The sequence below is a fragment of the Phoenix dactylifera genome, chromosome 18 (assembly GCF_009389715.1).
Source record: "Phoenix dactylifera cultivar Barhee BC4 chromosome 18, palm_55x_up_171113_PBpolish2nd_filt_p, whole genome shotgun sequence".
In the NCBI taxonomy this organism is placed as follows: Eukaryota; Viridiplantae; Streptophyta; class Magnoliopsida; order Arecales; family Arecaceae; genus Phoenix; species Phoenix dactylifera.
In genome coordinates this window covers 6171168-6193178 of record NC_052409.1, presented here as the reverse complement: position 1 = coordinate 6193178, position 22011 = coordinate 6171168, and the positions used below count along the sequence as shown (strand labels likewise).

The window sequence follows — 22011 nt, the reverse complement described above, 5'->3', positions numbered from 1 at the left end:
GACCTAAGTGATGATCTCGTTAGCCGCCGATCGACGTGATGACTTTGGTATGAACCGAGTTGATAGTCTTAACAGCCGAATTAGCCCCGAGCGATCAGCCATGGTAGTTAATCGAACCGTTAACCTCGATGTTCACTGGAGTATCGAGTTGAGCCGTCAGTCGGACTAATTAGAATGAGTTGACTGGCAAAGATAATGCGCGACGTGTCTCCAAATTAAGTGTATTTAAAGCGATTAGCCTTCATAAAAGCCGTGATTGAGATCCCATCAATTAAATGGCGATTATAGCAATACTGCATGATCAAGTAGTTAATTCTTCCCACACGCCCAATATGTGGACTATTATTGAGCAATTAAGGCTCACTTCCACCTTACATAGTAATAGGCATCAGCCTTCCCTAGGTAAGTCACTTCTAAGCTCTCTCACACTCTCTTATTTCCTGCAACTCCTTCAAATTTTTTCAGTTTCCCAACAAACTGACTTACTTAAGCCTCTTGAACAAATTCCGACATGTGGACTTCTCTTTCTGATTTCAAGTCGGATAAGATGCACTAGGCAGGCCTCTCCAACTAAATTCAAGCTGAGAAGTTGCCGGCATTCTCGTGTTTGGTTGCTCCTTGGAGTTCAGTCAACCAACCTCACTACTTCACTTTGAATTTTGTCCTACCTTGATGATTCAACTCAGATTTTGGCGGCGGCAATGGTAGTATTGCTATTCATTTTTAGATTCTAAACATTGCTAGAAATAAGCTTGATTGAGCATTGATAGTGACATCATCGCAACTTTGCTAATAGGACACATCAACTATTCTTGAGATAGATACTAATTATTATTATTATTATTATTATTATATATATATATATATAACTGATACATTTTATTGTCAAGGAAATAAAAAACAACTATTATAACAGTCACCATTAGATATTATCATATGAAACAAAGAGTTATATGGCTTTTGTTCATCTTCTGTCGCTGGTTTGGATGAACTACGGTGAATCCCTTTCTTATCCCAAGGCCAAAATCCAGAAAAAGGAAACAAATTGATCGATATTTCCTTATTTCAGTCCTGAGTGAGGACTCCCACGCAAGCCTCACAGGACCTGGGTCGCGGTGTTGGATTTCTTCTTCTCACTGGAGCCCACTGACGCAACCTCATTATGCAATGGACTCAATGGGAACCTGCACATGAATCTTGTGTTCAAATTTAATGCTGATGGTTCTTTCTCAGATCCTGGTGGAATATTTCCTGGTTCTGGGCTGATGTACGTATCAAAGATTATGATATTTGGACTCCTCTGCCAAGTTATGTCAAGGCCTGTGTTGTAATGGAGGCCCAGTATGTTGGAATGCATATGGGTCTTACATCGACCCACAGCAAGGCCCGGTGCACCAGGGATGGGCCAGGGTTGTTAAAATTATCATGAATATTTATGACATAGGGGTTGTATCCTTCGCGCCCGAAAAAAGGATTCACCTTCCTTCCTACAAATCCATCAGGTGAACAAAAAAGAAAGCTTGGAGTGCTTTGAGATCTGTGCAATAGCTACGAGGGAGGCGGCAGTGGAGTGGCAGATTGGAGGAGGGCCGGCGGCAAAGCACGAGGATGCGAAGCGCGGGCACTGGCGATGGTGTAGCTGTTGCGCCGGATGGAGGCTGGGAGGGAGGCATCGCCGGAGGGCTTCCTGATTGGATTGGTGTACCGTTGAACTGGTAGACCTGGTCCAACTAATATTATCTCTAGGACATTGTCCAACTAAAACCCAACAGAATGAGGTGTAATTTCGCTTGAAAGATTGCAGACAGCCCTTCAACCATTCAGGAAAAAAAAAAAGAAGAAAAAACAAACAAACAAAAAGAGGGAGAAGAATGTGCCTTCTTCAGCTCTGTTGCTTACTTGTGTTGCTCTCAAGAGAATAAAGCAAATGGAGAAGATATCAACCCCTTCAAAATGATGCTGTTTTATCATACAGTTTGCCGTTGCACTTGATGTTCGCCATTTTCTCCGGTTGCTCTCGCCGAGGCCTCCTTGCTCTTTGCCCATAGAAGAAAATAGAGGCCTGCATCACAAGAACAGACCCCAAAACACTGGGCATCGCAATGAAATAACAAAAGTTAGTTTGCAATAGTACATGGATGCAATCACTGCTGTAAGAGCTTGAATCCAATACCTTCCAAGGTAAATCGATTCATGGAGGATGGAGAAGTCAATTCCAGCCACCATAATTTGTACAAAAGGAGTGAATGCAGCAGTGAAGACAGGGCCTCTCTTCTCCACACACCATGACATTGCCAAGTGGCCAAATCCAGATCCTGCTATCCCCTGGATAACCATGAAATTTATTTCAAGGAAATGCATTATTACTGCCTGCAAACCGTGACTTCCGATTTTGAAATAATAAGCTCATTACAAGAGATGGCCCTCCTAGAAGAATATTCTGAAAGCTAATAGGTATGTTTGTCATGCAACTAGTCCATTTTCAAATGATTATGAGAATAACACAAGTAGATTCAAGGGGAGGAAAAGAATGTACGTATGAAGTAGCTGCTATGGATCATGGAAGTGATGTCTACTTAAGAAAGAGATGACATTTCCAACTGAGTCCATTTTTTTACACTTACACCAATCTTTCATCAAGGCAAATTTTCATCTATTTAGGAAAAAGATGACAATGACCAATGCTCTACTAGCTAGGAAGGGAGAGCAGCTGCTTCTTCCTACTTATTGGGAGTGCTTTTTGCTAGAATAAAATCTCAAGGTCACCTCAAGAAGCGAAAGAAGGAAGCTTATTACAGTCCGAATCGGACAATATAGGGCGTACCGTACCATACTATACTTATTCGATATCGGTACCCGATACGATGGCTTACCAACACTCGATATGCTAAAAAAAATTATATACTGTACCGTACCGATACTATACTAGTGCGACACCAGTACGAAATGACAAACCTTGCTTACACCTATCTTTCATCTAGGCAAATTTTCATCTATATAGAAAAAAGTTGACAATGATCAATATTCTACCAGCTAGGAAGGGAGAGGAGAGTGCTTTTTGCTAGAATAGAATTTCAAGGTCACCTCTGGCAGCAAAAGAAGAAAGCTCATTATATCTCTAGTGGAGGATGGAGCTGCCTAATCATTTCAAGGAGATATATTAGAGAAACCCCACACCTTCTTTTGTAGTTTATATGATTTGTACTTGAATCCGATGGTCTCTATTAATTAGATGTTGTAACATGGTGCTCCAAAACCTTAGATTGTAATACCGTGGATGCCTTCTCCATGGACAAAATCCAACATATTGTTGTTCTCCTTGTTTTTCTTCTTGGGCGGCTCAAGGCACGAACCCGCATGATTTTCTCTTTTCTCTTCAAGAGATAATTGGAGATTAATCAATACTAACCTCTTGGCTTTGTCGGATGAATTCCATAGAGGTCTACTTGATTTGTCGCACCTTAAGTTTGTTCATATCACACTGATCCCTAGAGACATGCTATTTGTCCGAGATCTCCATCCCATTAGCTTGCTCGACAGTCTATACAAAATTATCTCGAAGATGAAACTCTAGCTTATTACAATAGATCCAGATACAAAGGGGTGTTACGAGATTATGACTTTGAAAAGGTTTTTGGTAAGGTAAACTGGAGCTTTCTTCTCCAATTGATATGGGCTGGGAATTAACTCAAAGTGGAAGCTAATATTTAGAAACCACCACTAGACTTTATGGTTTTGTCCATGATCAAGTAGATATTAGATGTAAGTTAGCCATAAATAAGTTCCTTAAATTTTTCTGACAAAACCTTTCCCAAAAATATCTTATGTAAATTTCAATGAAGAACATTTAATTAGCCTATCCGAAACAAGTGTTCTTTCTTCTTCTTAAAGTTGCATGTTTTTAGTACTAATATGTAACACAACTATCTTCTTCTTCTTCTTGACGTTAGATGTAGCATAACTAAGCAAAATACAAATTACAAATATAATTTTTTTCCTTATTTTTCGAGATAAAAAATGCAAATCATGAATATGTGATGCATGCTGTTCGAATAATTAACCGATTGAACTTTTGCTTACTGAAACAAAGACAACCAGCAAGGTAGGCAATTGAACTCATCATCCATTTTTTTGTGCTGTAGCCTGCATTGTGTCTCTCTTGTTGCTCTGATACCACTGATCTAAGGGAAGTCTTGGTTAAGGCCATACCTTTATAAAATACGAGCAACGTTGCTCCAATGAGGCATATGAACGTCCCAAGCAGCTTTGCAATCCCTGCCCTTGTCTTCAAATTTAGTGTCTCCATTTATTAATTGAAAGAACAAGGAAAGATTAGCATAGACATCACAAATTACTCCATTTATTCATAGCCTTCGTTATAAGAAAAACAAGTGCAGAAGTAAATGGATTTGACGATTTCTTTTTTTTAAAAAAAAAAAAAACATAGCAACATAAAAAAGCTAAGCAACAAATGTGGGTATCATTTACTTGGTACAAATCATGGTTTCTAGGGGACATGACTTTTGTACCCAAACGTTAGGAATAGAGGAAATGCTTTGGGAATGGATGACAAAATCCACAAGTTCATAATAAGCTTGCTATAGGTGTTCACTTAAAGTGTTTTGAATTGGCCACATTTGAGACACTTCCTACAAAATGACTACTTGGCATCTAGCAAGGAAACAAAGAAGAAAAAATGGAAAACCATAAGAGACCAGTGTGCTTTAAATTCTTCCATGCAGCTTATACATAATATTCAAAGTTTTTCTTTAAGCATCAATGTGATTTCGATCTACCCAACGAACCTAAGAGTTGTGATAAGGGTAAGATAGTAATCCAAAGAATTTTCAAGCCCTACATGAATATCAAAGTCCACATTGTAGTGCACCAAGGCCCATATGGTGTTCTTACTGGAATTGCTTCAATTAGCTTCTACTTAGAGAAGCCTCTTGCTCCGCCTTAAGAGTTCATTGCTCAATATACAATAAAAGTTTAACCGTAGAAGCTTTCTATTTGCTATAATATTTTATATCGCTATATTATATTTCAAGTACAATTGGAGAGAGAAGAAAAAGTTGTATCCAGTGCATCGCGTGAGTTATATGCTAGTGAATGGCTGTAATCTTTTGAACAAACTTCAATTCTAGATTTGAAAATGTGAAGATACGTTGGCCCGTTAAGTGCAGTCATTTAGCCATGTCAAGTGCAATGATGTGAATTTATATCAATGAGCCAAAATGTTATCAACATTAATTACAGTTAAAATATTCTTGTCCAAAGGATCAATACATATATAAGTGATGGCAGAAACTTTAGACAATCCATAAGATTAAAGACATCAAGACCAAAAATAACTGACAGGTATAACTCAATAACCTCGCAGACTTATTTGACACAATACAGATTGAGCTACATTAATCAGAAAACATTCTTGACTAAGATTGTGAAATATTTTTTTTATTTTTGGGGACTTACTAGGTAGCTCATCAATCTACCGGTGCAAGGTATGACCATTAAGGAATAGTATTAGTTTAAGAACCTCCTTTGGGCAAAGGAGGAATGCTCTGCTCATTTCTAAACACGTTATCCGGATCAATTGCAGTCTTGGCCCTCACCAACCTGTCGTTGTTCGCCAGGAAATACCTCTCGCCCCACGCCCTCGCCACACGCACCGCGTCCCAGGACCCACCACTTCTGGTGGTCCATTTTATGGTCCCGAGATCGAGGTCCACATAATTCACGTATGCCGCCCGGGGGTTCTTCGAAGCAAAGCGTCCCATGTACTCGTAGAACCTCCGCAGCCATGCCACGTACGCCATTCCATCCTCTCCCTCTAGCCAATCGATCATGTACTGGATCCCGTACAAATTCCCTCCCCGGTGAGGGAACGGCAGATCACCGCTGCCTATCCTGCCCATCTCCCCACCGTAGGGGTCGAAAATAACGTACGCTTTTGGCTGCATGGATAACAAATCAACGGCTGTGATCAGACCCTCCAGCGTGATTGGGGCCCTCACGTAGTCCGACTTGGCCTTGAAGTACGTCTTCGCTGGCTCGCGGTTCAGTAGATCCGAGACGGATTTTATATTTGCGAACCGGACCGCCGATTCGATCCAACTCATCTCCTTGCACTCCGATTCTGATACGTTCAACTCGGAGAATCGTTGACTCAGTATGGAAACTGCCGTTCTTCTAGGGCCGAGGAATTGGCCCGAGAACGAGTGGTCGAGGTTCCCAGTGGTTGACCCTTGGATATACGTGGAGAGATAGAACTCGTCCGGGAGACTCGGGGCGACGTACTGCCACTTGTGAGTCAACTCGGCAACTTGCCTGACCGAGCCGGGCCGGCTGATGGTGCACGCAGTGACCCGGTCCGGGACCGGGACGAGCCGGAGCTTCCACGCGTAGACCGCCCCCCAGCTCCCGCCACCGCCGCCCCGGATGGCCCAGAAGACGTCCTCGCCCATGGCTTTCCGGCCCAGAGCTCGACCGGCGGGGTCGATGAGAACCGCGTCCAAGACGTTATCGGCGGAGAGGCCGTATTTCCGAGAGAGGAAGCCGAAGCCGCCTCCGGAGATGTGGCCGCCGCTGCCGACGGTCGAGCAGGACCCGGCCGAGAAGGCGAGGGAGCGGTTGGACCGGGCCACGGCGTAGTAGATCTCGCCCAGTGTAGCACCGGATTCGGCCCAGGCCGTGGACGAGCCGGAATCGATCCAGACCCGGTTCAGGTTCATCAAGTCGATGACCGCGAAGGGAGTGTGCTGTCCCGCGGTGTAGGATAAGCCTTCATAGCTGTGGCCGCCGCTCCTCAGTCTAATGGCCAAGGAAGAAGAACGGCAGCAGAGGATGGAGCTTTGGAGCTCTTGTTGGGTCTTTGGGAGGATGAGGACCGAAGGCTTGTGTACATAGGGGCCAGCGAAGCGGAGGTTTTGGATTGAGAAGTTGAGGAGATCGGAGTATTGGATGGAAGGTGGAAGGGAGAAGATGGTGAAGTTTTGAACATGGGAATAAAGGAGGCAAGAAGAGATGTTAGCATTTGCTGTGGCAGTCTCAGTGGTAGAAGAAGTGTTACTTTGGGAGCGGGTGGTGGTGAAGAGGAGGAAGAGGGGGAGGAGGAGGAGGAGGAGGGGAGGACTAGGCTCTGGATTCATTGATTTCTTTGTTGTCTATGGGACTACTTTTTTCTTTTTTTGTGAACGGCCTGGCCGGGAGGAGAATATAAAAAGAGGAGTTGTAGTGGGACGGCGGGCTATGGGGAAGACCACGCATTGGAAGTTTCAGCACGTATTTTGCATATACCTGCAGGACACGTTAAAAAAATATTATTTTTAGGATATACTTAGTTGAAAGAAATTGAACTATCGAATAAAAATAAATAGAAGCGACTTTTATTCTTCATCATAAAAAAAAAAAAGAGAAAAAAAAGTCATCCCAGCAATTTATTTGAGAAAAGTCTCGTTCTGAGAATACCTTATTCCTCCAAAATTCAATTTCTACTCTTTCAAAAATATTATAATTTTATTTTGTTTTTAATTCTGATTCCAATCATAAATAAAATACGTCGAAAAAAAAAGGCCAATTCCGATTCACATTCCAATCGATTCCAATTTCGATTCTGATCGCAATCCAAACATTTCCTTAAGATTTTTGCGTGTTACTTGCAAAAAAAATTTTAGCATTCAAGATGAATTCTTTAACTAGCTACAAATAGAGCATGTTCTGGTGATTGCAATTCTCTTCCTCTGAGTGTGTCTTTGATAGATCATATAATCATTAAGGCATTATTAGGAAGGGTTATGTTTCGGCTGAATCATGGTACCAGTATGCTGTCATGTATACTAAAATTTCTGGTTGGATTCTTCTATCACTATAGTTAGCAAATTAGTAATCATATAACTTTATTCTAGTTGAAGTATCAAGATTAAGTATCTCTCAAAGCATAAATATCAAGATTTTATAGCCCATAGATGAATTAAGATCATCCAGATCATTTATAGGATTATATGTTCATTTGAGAGATTTACCATGCGGTGATATGGAGGATCAATCATTTATTTTTGTCAATATCTATTTTCGAATGCATGGGGAAGGACATAGACTGATCATATCTCTGCAAAATTTGGTTTTATATGCAAGAGAGGAACCGGCACTTGTTTTTTGATTTTTAATAAATATTGATATTTGTCTAACATTTGACCTTAATTATTTATTTATTTATTTATTTTGGATTCTCATATCCGAGCTTCCACAATAAAAGAATTTTTTTTTTTTGGCTATATAAACTCATATCTCATGAGGACTCCTTGTACAATTCTCAAATTTCATCTTTTTTATTCATTTTTATAACAAGTGGTGCATCAAATTAAATTCTGACACTTTATGCCTTGTCATATCGTTCTTTGACCTTTTAGAACAAGGTGAATGGGCTTGAAGTTGGAGTAAGTACCAAATATATGCTTATTTTGAAGTTTGATAGGATATAGGTGGCGTTTAGGAAGGAATATTATCAATTGTCATACTTTTTTTTTAAAAGACTTATCTACAAATGCTTGGATATGTTAATCACGCACGTGAAATTGATAAAATAAAAAGTCATACACGCATATGGAAACATTTCCGTTTCACCCACTACTACTATCTAAGCAAATCTAAGCTAAGGTTGTCCAACATTAGAATGAGTCCTAGCTACGCATCTAGCAATCTCCGCATGCAATCTTTTGTTGATTTTCCATTTTAAAATTTAGTATTTATTGTTAAGAATACCAATTGGTCAACTTGGTAAAACCTTTTGCATCGAAATTTAAGTTGAATACTGCCTCAGCTTTGATTTCCATGAAGCTTTCAATTAACCATCTTAGTTTATATATTAAAAAAAAATAAAAAGAAGTAAAAGATGATCCAAGCTTTGTATACTTCAGAGTTTTATAGGATTCAAAGACTTATTTGACTGACTAATCTTTCTTCAGTTGGTCGATGACTGGATGAACGTAGTCTAAAAGACATTTCTTGAACGAGTTGGATGCAATTAGCCTCAAATGCCAACGTGTCCATGAGGCTCCAACCCTCCTAAATGTTGACATCAATTAAAGGGATCATAAGAAAAATATGGTCGTTTGTGAGGCCTGACCTAACCTCCGTGCGGCGTCTTTGACCAACGAGTCCTTCCATTGGATGCCTGAAACCAGCTGTGATGATGCCGGAACCAACGCTCGGCCAAGATGTACTTTAGTCATTGTCAAGTTGTTATTCGGGGGAGGCAATTATAGCATCATTGCTATTTTTGGTTGATGTGATCTGACCTCAGCAACTGACCTAAGTGATGATCTTGTTGGCCGATCGACGTGATGACTTTGGTATGAACCGAGTTGATAGTCTTAACAGCCGAATTAGCCCTGAGCGATCAGCCATGGTAGTTAATCGAACCGTTAACCTCGAGGTTCACCGAAGGAGTATCGAGCTGAGCCGTCGGTTAGGCTAATCGGAATGAGCTGACTGGCCAAAGATAATGTGTCACGTGTCTCCAAATCAAGCATATTTAAAGCGATAAACCGCCATAAAATGCATGATTGTGATCCCACCAATTAAATGGTGATTACGACTTGTTTCGGATGGATTGGCGATATTGCATGATCAGATAGTTAATTCTTTCCATGTGTCCAATGTGTGGACTGTTACCGAGCAATTAAGTCTCCCTTCTACCTTTTTTAGTAACAGGCATGAGGCTTCTTTTTCTATAAGAGGTCATAAGGGAACCCTAGGTCAACCTCTTCTAAAATCTAGCTTACTTAAGCATCTCGACAAGTTTCGACATGTGGACTTCTCTTTCTGATTTCAAGTCGAATAAGATGCATTGGGCAAGCCTCTCCAGCTAAATTAAAGCTCAGAAGTTGCCGGCACTCTCATGTTTGATTGCTCCTTGGAGTTCAGTCAGCCAATCTCACTGCTTCACGTTGGATTTTGTCCGATCTTGATGATTCAGCTCAGATTTTGGCGGCGACAATGGTAGCACTCTAATTTATTTTTAGATCACAGCACTGCCATCCCTCGGCTATCTAAAGGTGAACTTCGATGATAGTGGCCCAGGAACTGGTGGTAGGGGCGGTGTGGGTTTTGTGATCTGAGGCCACGACTCACAGTTGATTATTGCTAGTGGGCGATGGGCTGATGGGCTTTCAGTTACATGAGTGGAGCTCAGTTATATATACATTTTCTTGTCAGGAAAATAAAAAACAACTATTATAACAGTCAATATTATGATATGAAACAAAATAGTTATATGGCTTTTGTTCATCAAATAATATTTTCCAGCTAGCAGGGTGTTTTAAACTTTTTTAAAAAAATATCAATCTATAGAACACTTATTATAGGAAGATAGCTGCTAAATAACAATTGTTACATTAAAATTCATGATGTATGAAAGTTGCAAGATGAGCCCATGGAAATGATTGGAATAGCCTTCGATCTTGAACATTGTTGGAGGTGTGCAGTTTGGTTTGGCATCGCTTATTCGCTGGTTTGGATGAACTACGGTGAATCCCTTTCTTATTCCGAAGCCAAAATCTAGAAAAAGGGAACAAATTGATCGATATTTCCTTATTTCAGTCCTTTGTGAGGACTCCCACACAAGGCTCACAGGACCCGGGCCGTGGTGCTGGATTTCTTCTTCTCACTGAAGGCCACTGACTCAACCTCATTATGCGATGGACTCAATGGGAACTTGCACATGAATCTTTGTTCAAATTTAATGCCGAGGGTTCTTTCTCTGATCCTGGTGGGATATTTCCTGGTTATGGGCTGATGTGCATATCAAACCTCTGCCAAGTTATGTCCAGGCCTGTGTTGCAAGGGAGGCCCAGCATGTTGGCATACATATGGGTCTCACATCCACCACACCAATCGTACCCGGCCCGGTGGACCAGGGATGGGCCAGGTCCATTAATATTGTTATGAATTCTTATGAGATTCCATTAAGGGCCCAATAGGATAGCGATTGTATCCTTTGTGCGAAAAAAAGGATTCACCTTCCTTCGTTTGGATCTATGCAGGTGGACAAATAAGAGAGCTCGCAATGCTTTGAGATATGTGCAATGCTACGAGGGAGGCGGTGGCGGTGGACCGCTATAAAAGGCATGATTGTGATCCCACCAATTAAATGGCGATTGCGGCTTGTTCCGGATGGATTGGCGATATTGCATGATCGGGTAGTTAATTCTTTCCACGTGCCAATGTATGGACTGTTACCGAGCAATTAAAGCTCACTTCCACCTTATTTAGTAATAGACATCGGCCTTCTTTTTATATAAGAGGTTATAGGGGGACCTCTAGGTAAGTCGCTTCTAAGCTCTTTCACACTCTTATTTTCTGCAACTCTCTCAAATTTCTTCCCTTTCTCTAGAATCTGACTTACTTTAAGTATTTGGACAAATTCCGACAGGTGGACTTCTCTTTCTGATTTTAGGTCCGATAAGATGCATTGGGCAAGCCTCTCCAGCTAAATTTAAGCTCTGAAGTTGCCGGCACTCTAATGTTCGATTGCTCATCGGAGTTCAGTCAGCCAACCTCACTTCTTCACGTTGGATTTTGTCCGACCATGATGATTCAGCTCGGATTTTGGCAGCGGCAATGGTAGCACTATAATTCATTTTTAGATTCACAACATTGCTAGAAATAAGCTTGATTGAGCATTGATAGTGGGTGGCATCATCACAATTTGGCTAATAGGAGACTTAATAGCACAAAACTATTAAGGAGAGGATCACCCGATGATGGAGTTGCGGATCAGCATAGCAGCGGTGTTGGGGAGGCGGTTATGGTAGGGGTGTGGTCGGTGGAGACGCGGGCGAAGGTGGGGGCAGCGAAGGGTGTGATGGGAGGGGCTGGTGGGGTTGGTATAAGAAAAGAGGAGTAGTAGTATGCGAGCAGTATAGATGAGAAAATGGCTGTGAGGGAGGCAGTGACGGTGGAGTGGCAGATCGGAGGAGGGCTGGCGGCAAAGCACGAGGATGTGAAGCGTGCTATGCTGGATGGAGGCTGGGAGGAAGCCATCGCCGGAGGGCTTTCTGATTGGATTGGTCTAATGTTGAGCTGGTAGACCTAGTCCAACTAATAATTTATCCAGTATTATCCAACTAAAACCCAACACAATGAGGTGCAATTTTCATTTGAAAGATTGCAGACAACCCTTCAACCATTTAGGAAAAAACAAACAAACAAACAAACAAAAAGAGGAAGAAGAATGTGCCTTCTTCAGCTATGTTGCTTACTTGTGTTGCTCTCAAGAGAATAAAGCAAACGGAGAAGCTATCAACCCCTTCAAAATGATGCTGTTTTATCATACAGTTTGCCATTGCACTTGATGTTCGCCATTTTCTCCGGTTGCTCTCGCCGGGGCCTCCTTGCTCTTTCCCCATAGAAGAAAATAGAGGCCTGCAATCACAAGAATAGACCCCAAAACACTGGGCATGGCAAACAAATAACAAAAGTTAGTTTGCAATAGTAAATGGATGCAATCACTGCTAATAAGAGCTTTGAATCCAATACCTTCCAAGGTAAATCGGTTCATGGAGGATGGAGAAGTCAATTCCAGCCACCATAATTTGTACAAGAGGAGTGAAGGCAGCAGTAAAGACAGGGCCTCTCTTCTCCAGCACACCATGACATTGCCAAGAGGCCAAATCCAGATCCTGCTATCCCCCTGGATAACCATGAAATTTATTTCAAGGAAATGCATTATTACTGCCTGCAAACCGGGACTTCCGATTTTGAAATAATAAGCTCATTACAAGAGATGGCCCCCCTAGAAGAGATTTTGTCATGCAACTAGTCCATTTTCAAATGATTATGAGGATAACACATAGATTCAAGGGGAGGAAAAGAAGGTATATATGAAGTAGCTGCTATGGATCATGGAAGTGATGTCTACTTAAGAAAGAGATGACATGTCCAACTGAGTCCGCTTTTTTACGCTTACATTGCACCTATCTTTCATCTAGGCAAATTGTCATCTATTTAGGAAAATGGTGACAATGACCAACACTCTACCAGCTAAAGGGAGACCAGTTACTTCTTCCCACTACTGGGGAGTGCTTTTTGCTAGAGTAGAATCTCAAGGTCACCTTAGGCAGCAAAAGAAGAAAACTCATTATAGTCCGAACCGAACGATACGAGGCATACCGTACCATACCAGTTTGGTATCGGTATTCGGTACGGGTGGCATACCGACACTCAGTATGCCAACAAAAACTCTGTACCGTATCGTACTGATACTGTGATAATGTAGCACTGGTACGAGACGACGAATCTTGCTTACACCTATCTTTTATCTAGGCAAATTTTTATCTATTTAGGGAAAAAATTGACAATGACCAAGACTCTACCATTAATTAGAATCTCAAGGTTACCTCAGGTAGTAAAAGAAGAAAGCTCATTACATCTCTGGTGGAGGATGGAGTTGAATAATCATTTCAAGAAGATATATGAGAGAAACCCCATACCTTCTTTAGTGGTTTATTTGGCTTGTACTTGAATCTGATTGTCTCCATTAATTAGATGTTGTAACATGGTGCTCCAAAACCTTAGATATTAATACCCTTGTGGATGCCTTCTTCATGGAGTAAATCCAACATCATGTTTTCTTCTTGGGCGGCTCGAAGGCACAGAACCAATATGATTTTCTCTCTTCTCTTCCAGAGATAATTAGAGATTATTCAATGATGACCTCTTAACTTTGTCCAAGATCTCCATCCCATTAGCTTGCTCGACAGTGTACACAAAATTATCTCGAAGACGAAACTCTTTCTTATTACAATAGATCTGTATACAAAGGGGTGCTACGAGAGTAAGACTTTGAAGAGGTTTTTGATAGGGTGAGCTGGAGCTTTCTTCTCCAATTGATATGCGCAGGGGATTAACTCAAAGTGAAGCCCATATTTAGACACCACCAGTAGACTTTATGGTTTTATTCCATGATCAAGTAGATATTAGATGTAAGCTAGCTATAAATGAGTTCCTTAAATTTTTCTGGCAAAGCCTTTTCTAGTAATAACTTATGTAAATTTCATTTAAGAACATTTAATTAGCCTATCCACAAATGAAACAAGTGTGCTTTCTTCTTCTTCTTAAAGTACGCATGCTTTTGGTACTAATATGTAACATAACTATCATCATCATCTTCTTCTTCTTCTTTTTCTTCTTGAAGTTAGATGTAACCTAACTAAGCAAAATGCAAATTATAAATATGTTTTTTTTCATTTTCTTTTTCCGAGAAAAAAATGCAAATCATAAATATGTGATGCATGTTGTTCGAATAATTAACCGGTCGAATATTTGCTTACCGAAACAATGACGGTCTTGATCTCCACCTTCTTTTTCAGAACCCATGCAGATAAACTCTTCTGAGCGGCTAAGATCAATGCTGTTGTCTGAAGGAAACCAAGGAAAAAAATAAGGAAAGTCCCAGAGCAGCAGAGTGCCGGATACTTCTTCCCAACTTTAGATTGGAGGAGGAACCACGAGGACCAAGTAAGACAACCAGCAAGGTAGGCAATTGAACCCATCATCCATTACTTTGTGCTGTAGCCTGCATTCTGTCTCTCTTGTTGCTCTGATATCACTGATCTATGGGAAGTGTTGGTTAAGGCCACACCTTTATAAAATACGAGCAACGTTTCTCCAATGAGGCATATGAACGTCCCGAGCAACTTTGCAATCCCTGCCCTTGTCTTCACATTTAGTGTCTCCAAACTGTAAGAGATATTAATTGAAATAACAAGGAAAGATTAGCATAAACACCACAAATTATTCCATTTATTCATAGCCTTCGTTATAAGAAAAACAAGTGCAGAAGTAAATGGATTTGACGATTTCTTTTTTTAAAAAAAAAAAAAAGCATAGCAACATAAAAATGCTAAGCAACAAATGTGGGTATCATTTACTTGGTACAAACCATGGTTTCTAGAGGACATGACTTTTGTACCCAAACGCTAGGGGAAAAAAAATTTAGAGGAAATGCTTTGGGAGTGGATGACAAAATCCACAAGTTCATTATAAGCTTGTTGTAGGTGTTCTCTTAAAAATGTTTTTGAATTGGCTACATTTGAGACACTTCCTACAAAATGACCACTTGGCATCCAGCAAGGAAACAAAGAAAAAAAAATGGAAAACCATAAGAAACCAGTGTGCTTTAAATTCTTCCATACAGCTTTATACATAATATTCAAAGTTTTTCTTCTAAGTATCAATGTGATTTCAATCTACCCAAGGAATCTAAGATTTGTGATAAGGGAAAGATGGTAATCCAAAGAATTTTCGAGCCCTACATGAATATCAAAGTCCACATTGTAGTGCACCAAGCCCCATATATATGAGCTTTAATCCGTATCAACCGAACCTTTAATACCCACCTCAAATTTCGAAGTTTCTTTAATTCCCGGTCTCCGGCAGTTAAGCTCATAAGTGTGTGCAAATCTCATCTAAATGTGTGCAAGACTAAAAATTAAATCATAACGATCAAAGAGTTATATGCTGAAGTCCGGTCAAAGAAGGGACTTCTGAGAAAAGGGAAAGCAGTCCTCTTATTGTTGAAAGAGTGTTTCTCATAATTAACTACACAGAGGGAGTGGGAGAGAGAAACCACCGGAATGGCAAGGCTATCAGGAAGGTTAACACAGGGACCATGTTAAGAAAAGCACAAGCGAACGTTGCTGTAGTATGTTTCAAGCCTAAGAAGAAGAGATACTGCGTGAGGGAAGCCCTGAAACAAAATTAGCAACCTCTCATTAATTCAATATCCAATCCTCAACATTCTAAAGCTAAATTCTGCTTGAGCCTCAAAGAACTCTTCCCACCCGAACATCGCGCTAAGGAAAAGATATACAAAGTTTTCAGTTGTCAGCTTTGGTCTAGTCTTCCTGCAATCACCAGCCATGGTGATAAATTATGAACTCCACTACAATCCTTCAGAAATTGTATGAAAGAAAATGCTGTATGCTCGATACCTTTCTCTAATATAGGCAATGGGAGCCATGAACAAGGTGGCAACCAATTGGCGAAGAGTGATGAGGACGAGTCGGTTCATCCCCTCATCGATGGCAGTCTTGATCATGGTGTTCATGGCAGCGAAAGCTACTTCCACAGCCAGCATTGCAAAAATTGGCCTCCACTCTTCACACCATCCCATCTCCACCAATAATATAGAAATCTTAATGCGCTCAATGCTTTTCAAGACTCTATCTTCACAACACCAGCTATTTAAGGTCCAGGGGTCCAAAATTCTCTCAGGGTCACATCATGGCTTTAGAATCTATTTAGATGAAATCAACGTAATATCGCCATCCTTCAGACGAGGTTGAGCAGCATCAAATGCATGCATACAGCATATTCGCCCATGCAGTGTTCAGAATACACGTTTTGTTTTCTTTAAAGAATACTTCTCAGTTGTTCCTACAGTTACAATATACTTAATAGGATTCTCAAATTATTCAACAAGCAGTCTCCAAGCATTCTTTGCTTTTTCTTTGTTGTTTTTTTTTTCTGTCTTTTTCTCAAAGAAAGTCGAGCAGTCAAATTCATCAAAATTTTGTTCAATGATTTGAAAATTTTATTATATATTCATGAATTACCCATGAAATGTTCGCAGCTTTTCCCATGGACACTGGAGGGTCACAATGTAATGATGCATGCAACTTTCTTGGTGTGCTTTTGTTGCTACTGTTTATGAAGTAATGATGTCTGTTTCCATATGAATAGATAAGAAATATGCACATAATTTTAACTTCTGTTTTGTACATAATTTGTATGACCTTTTTGAACTTTTGATGATTCCTTTTCTCTTCTTCAGAAATTCAAATCTTTTCTCCTACCAGAATTGTTTCTGGATGAAGGCAGAACTGTTACTACCAAGGTGTGGTCGGAGTGAATGATGTCCACTGCTTCAGTTTCCACTCCCTTCGAGGTGGTATCTGATGCTCTCTCCAGGACGGGATGTAGAAGCTGCCTTATATTTGCTTACGTGGGGACAGTAAATCTATCAACCATCACCAGTTACTTTCATCTTTGGGTCTCTCAGCATTTCTGGCTACTTCATGGTTGGCTTTTCTTAGTCATAAATGCCAGTGTCTAATAAGATTTTTAGATCAAGACATCACAGAAAAGCAAAATTCTTAGGAGGATTGAATAGCCAATCTACAAATGGAAGCCTTGCATACATGATCATGGATTGTGACGTCTTGGAATCACTATACTGGGTCGGGTGAAATGACCACATAGATGTCTTTCTACACCGACGAAGCCAAGTTAATTTCATAAAGCTGGCTCCGAACAGTTGGAATCAAGCTTGATGGTTATGATGGTGATAGTGATAATTTCTTCTCATTGTAACTATACACAGATTACATGGGTCCGTAGTATCGCCCTCTACGTTGCTTCCTATCACTTTCCACATTCCAGTATCTTCTTTACCTTCATAATCAGTTGCAAAGCAGGTCTTTAACATTATTATCCTTCCTACATACATGACAAATCTTACATCAAGGTTAATGGACATGAGATCGCCTATTGGCAAGTTCTATACCGAGTTCATTTTAGTGAATATTGTTCTATACAACTAAACTTATAAAATGATGGTTACTCCTTCAGCTTAGAGGACAAAACACAAAATGAGATTTACTTTTATTCCTTCAATTAAGAAAAAGATGTATTTCTTTAAACATGCAATGTTGTGTTTGGTTTGAATCGGAAATAATAATCATGACTTTGTTAGATTTGATGAGAGTCCATGCTTAATCTACTGTGATACATTCACAGACATGATCTAAGTAGAGTTTGAGTAGAATTTGGATTTTCGTAGATATATTTTGTAGTCATATTTGAGCTCATTTTTTGTTCTGAAAATGTTACTTCGTTTATAGGATATATGCTTTGATAGCTAAGGAATTGATTGACGATCATAATACATGGAAACTCTTGCTTTGTATAAACTAGTGTATGATATTGGATTTGTGCTATGGATGATTAAATAAGTCTTGAGAAGTCTCCATTTTTCAGAGAAGTTTCTGAAAAAGCAAACTGAACTTCTAAAGGCACTTTAGAGATGATGCATTCAACAATACGAGGCAAGCATGATCACTTAAACCTTCAAGCTGGTAGTTTGAATTTTGTATCTATTATGTCTTAAAAGGTTTTTTCTCTCTCTCACTCACTCTCTCAGCAGATAAAAATGATGATATACAAGAGCTTCCCTCAAATATTCCTGACGTGGAGCTTCCAATGGGAGAATGGTCTTTTCAAAGCAAGAACAAAGAAGGGCAGATTATTAGCAAAGCAACAAGGAAGTCTTCCAACCGTATGTTGCTTTACGTTATGTTCCTATTGTAAAACAAATTAGATTCAACTAACTGAACTCATGACACCTATATGGTGTGTGAAATGGAGCACAATGTCCTTACTGTTGGATGATAAACTTGATTCCCAAGGTGATGTGGCATCCAACAAGCATCCTAGTTGGAAAGTCAAAGTCAAGTCAAGGTTAAGAAGGTAAAAGACCAAGGGTCACAATAGTCATCATGAGTTATAGAAGGTTAAGAGTCATAAGTTATAGAATATGAAAAGTCATGAGTTATATATATATATATATATATATATATATATATATATATATATATATATATATATATATATATATGAGATTTAAGAGTCATGGGCCATGCGTATATCAAGAGTCATAAGTTAGAAATATTAAAGGTTAAGAGTTATGAGTTATATATAGGAATTTCTAGAGTCGCATGAAGTCTATATAAAGGGTTGTAAGAATCTATTTATAAAATGTGAGTTGAATAAAAATTATCCTTCTTTCAAACTTTTGTTCCGGAGAGTTTCTACCACCTTCTTCTTGAGTGTTCTTCCTCATTTTCTAACAAAGTGATATTAGAGCTAGATTAATCCAATGGCCAACAATACGATGGCATTTTCGGTTCTTCGGCTCACGGAAGACAACTACGAGAATTGGTGCATCCAAATGAAGGCACTGCTCAGCTCACAAGATGCATGGAAGATGGTGGGAAAAGACTATGTAGAGCCTAAAGATGAGGCGACTTTGATGGAGAATCAAAGGCAATCGTAAAGGAAGTCAAAGAAGTAGGATAAGAAGGCTCTTTTCTTGATTTATTAAGGGTTGGATGAAGCCACCTTTGAGATTGTTGCAGCTGCTATAACATCAAGACAAGCTTAGGACTTTCTTAAAAAAGCATACAAAGGTATTGATAAGGTAAATAAGATTCATCTTCAAAGTCTTAGAAATGATTTTGAGTCTTTACAAATAAAAGATTCATAATTTATTGCTGATTATTTTATAAGAGTTATGGTGATTGTTAATCAATTAAGGAGAAATGGTGAAACTTATGCCTCTTGATATACGCATAACCTATGACTCTTAAATCTCATATAACTCATGACTCCCACACTCTATAACTTATGGCTCTTAACCTTTTATAACTCATGATGACTTTTGTGACCCTTGATCTTTCACCTTCTTGACCTTGACTTGACTATGCCACATCACCTTAGGAATCAAGTTTATTATCCAACACCCCCTTCAAACTTGATTCTTCTCCTCCATCAATTATTCCAAGCTTGAATTTTAATCTCTGGAAGGTGTCAACATAAGAGGCTTGGTGAATATATCTGTCATATCACTAGCCAAAAATCCCATCTATCATGAAAGAAGCAAGCACATTGATACTCGATATCATTTTATAAGAGAGCACATGAAGGACAAGAAGATCGAGCTTGTACATGTCAAATCTCAAGATCAAGTAGCGGATATATTCACTAGGCCTCTCAAAGTTGACACCTTCCAAAGATTAAAATTGAAGATAATTGGTGGAGAAGAAGAATCAAGTTTAAAGGAGGGTGTTGGATAATAAACATGATCCCTAAGGTGATGTGGCATCCAACTAGCATCCTAGTTGGAGAGTCAAAGTCAAGTCAAGGGCAAGAAGGTGAAATGCCAATGGTCACAAGAGTCATCATAAGTTATAAAAGGTTAAGAGTCATAAATTATATGAGATTTAAAAGTCATGGGTCATGCGTATATCAAGAGTCAGGAGTTAGAAATATTAAGGGTTAAGAGTTATGAGTTACATGCAGAAATTTCTAAAGTTACATGAAATCTATATAAAGGATTGTACGCATCCATTTGTAAAGTGTGAGTTGAATTAAAATTACATTTCTTTCAAACTTTGTTCTTGAAAGTTTCTACCACCTTCTTTTTCTTAAGTGTTCTTTCTCACTTTCTAACACTTACAAACTGATAATTAAGTATTGCAGTCAAAATTGCAAGAAGCATCACTAACCACTTATGTTTGGAGTGGGAATGGAGGAATCTTGGTCCAAAATGAATCAAAACTGCAAAGATATTGCAGGATTATAGGAAGGTTATGTTGAGTTAAAAAACATAGGTGGCTTAATATACCAATTTGTGGAGCCCTTCAGCTTTTGATATTGAGACTTTCATTCATTAATTTTATCATATTCACGAGTTTAAAACAATCTAAAGGTATAATGGCAAACCCTGAGCTTCAAATGAGAAATAGACTGCATCAACCAATGTTCAAGACCATAACTAAATATGAAATAATCATAAACTACTGGTGCAAAATTTCTCTCTCTGCATACACATTCTTGCACAGCCATTTCCGTCAACTGGGGCTCATAATGGGAATCCATAAAGGCTATGACTTTATAACCTTCGAATGGCCAATAGAATTTGCAGTAGAACTTCGAGCCGTACCATTCCCTCTATTAGTCATTAACGTTGGTGAGATCTTAAGATGCTTCAAGACATTAATGGCTTTTATCCATTCTGTTTAATTCCAAAGAAGAGCATGGTAGAGTGTGGATAGGATGATTATAGTAGCATCTCAAAGAAAATTCGGCAAGCTGGTGCATGAATGTGCCTCGTCACCTTTTTCAAAAAGCTTTGAAATCAATGCTAATTGTCTGAATTTCAGAAACATTGTAAGGATGAAGCCATCCACCACCGTTTTATCTTGGCAACTTTAAAGCTCAAAAAAAAAAAAAAAGTTCACTTTGGCACCATTTAACAGTGCTCCTATTCCACACACAATTCTCCAAAAAGGACTTCTGTTATTTGGTATGCCAATGGATCCTCCACAACCAATTTACATGACAATCTTATACTGGAAAGAATAATTTTCCATGGCAATGGATCCTCGACAATCTTATAAACTCAAGTACATGGAAGAGTTTGGGACTAAAAATATATATGAGCATGATTCTTTTCCCATTTAAAACTAGTCTACCCAATATGTTGTGAGCTAGAGTTGCATCCAATAAAAGTTTCTATTTGGTATTTTCATGAACCATAAAAATTTCCTACAGTTTGTAATCTACAAACGAGCCAATCGGAACCTACAATTAGGGCTAGCTTAGACCCTGCTCTTAAGTCTTGGCAAATGAACTTACCCAACCTTATTTATTTCCAAGGGATAGTAGCATCCCAATTCCCAAATCACAACTCTATCCCGCGTCCTCAAGTTGAGATATTAGAACACAAGTCTCCCCCAACAAAGAATTAAACCTAAACTAAATTGCTATGTAGCCCCTTTGGCATGATTCAAATTTCGAACCTACTCCAGAGCTGACTTGATGGACCATGACTGATCTATCTAGTGAGACTCAAAATTCATGTCTAATGAGGGGTATTATTTTCGGGTATACCAAAATTTCAGTTGATCTCAGACAAGATGATATAAGTCAGGAACTTATAACAAGAGGGAAGCCAATATCTCATCTCTTTTAATGGAACTAAGATATCAGAATATCAATAGATCAATAGAAACAAGATTATATGCCATTTAAGAAAAAACAATCTTACTCTTTAATCATTAAAAAAAATTCATAGAGAGATTAGAATATCTCGAGTCGATATATTGACATCCTATCGGCTGATATCTTGAGATACATTGATTTATATCAGTAAAGATAAATTCCACA

At 39.3% G+C, this 22011-nt stretch overlaps 1 protein-coding gene and 1 pseudogene across 1 annotated transcript; both read right to left on the bottom strand.

Annotated features, from left to right (window-relative positions):
• Positions 1-5327: 5327 nt before the first annotated feature.
• LOC103722579 (reticuline oxidase-like) lies at positions 5328-7165 on the bottom strand. The gene has a single exon (XM_008813183.4). The coding sequence runs from the start codon at positions 7149-7151 to the stop codon at positions 5532-5534; it is 1620 nt and encodes a 539-aa protein (XP_008811405.2). The 5' UTR covers positions 7152-7165; the 3' UTR covers positions 5328-5531.
• Positions 7166-12202: 5037 nt separating this feature from the next.
• On the bottom strand, positions 12203-16177 carry LOC103722578 (annotated as a pseudogene).
• Positions 16178-22011: the final 5834 nt, after the last annotated feature.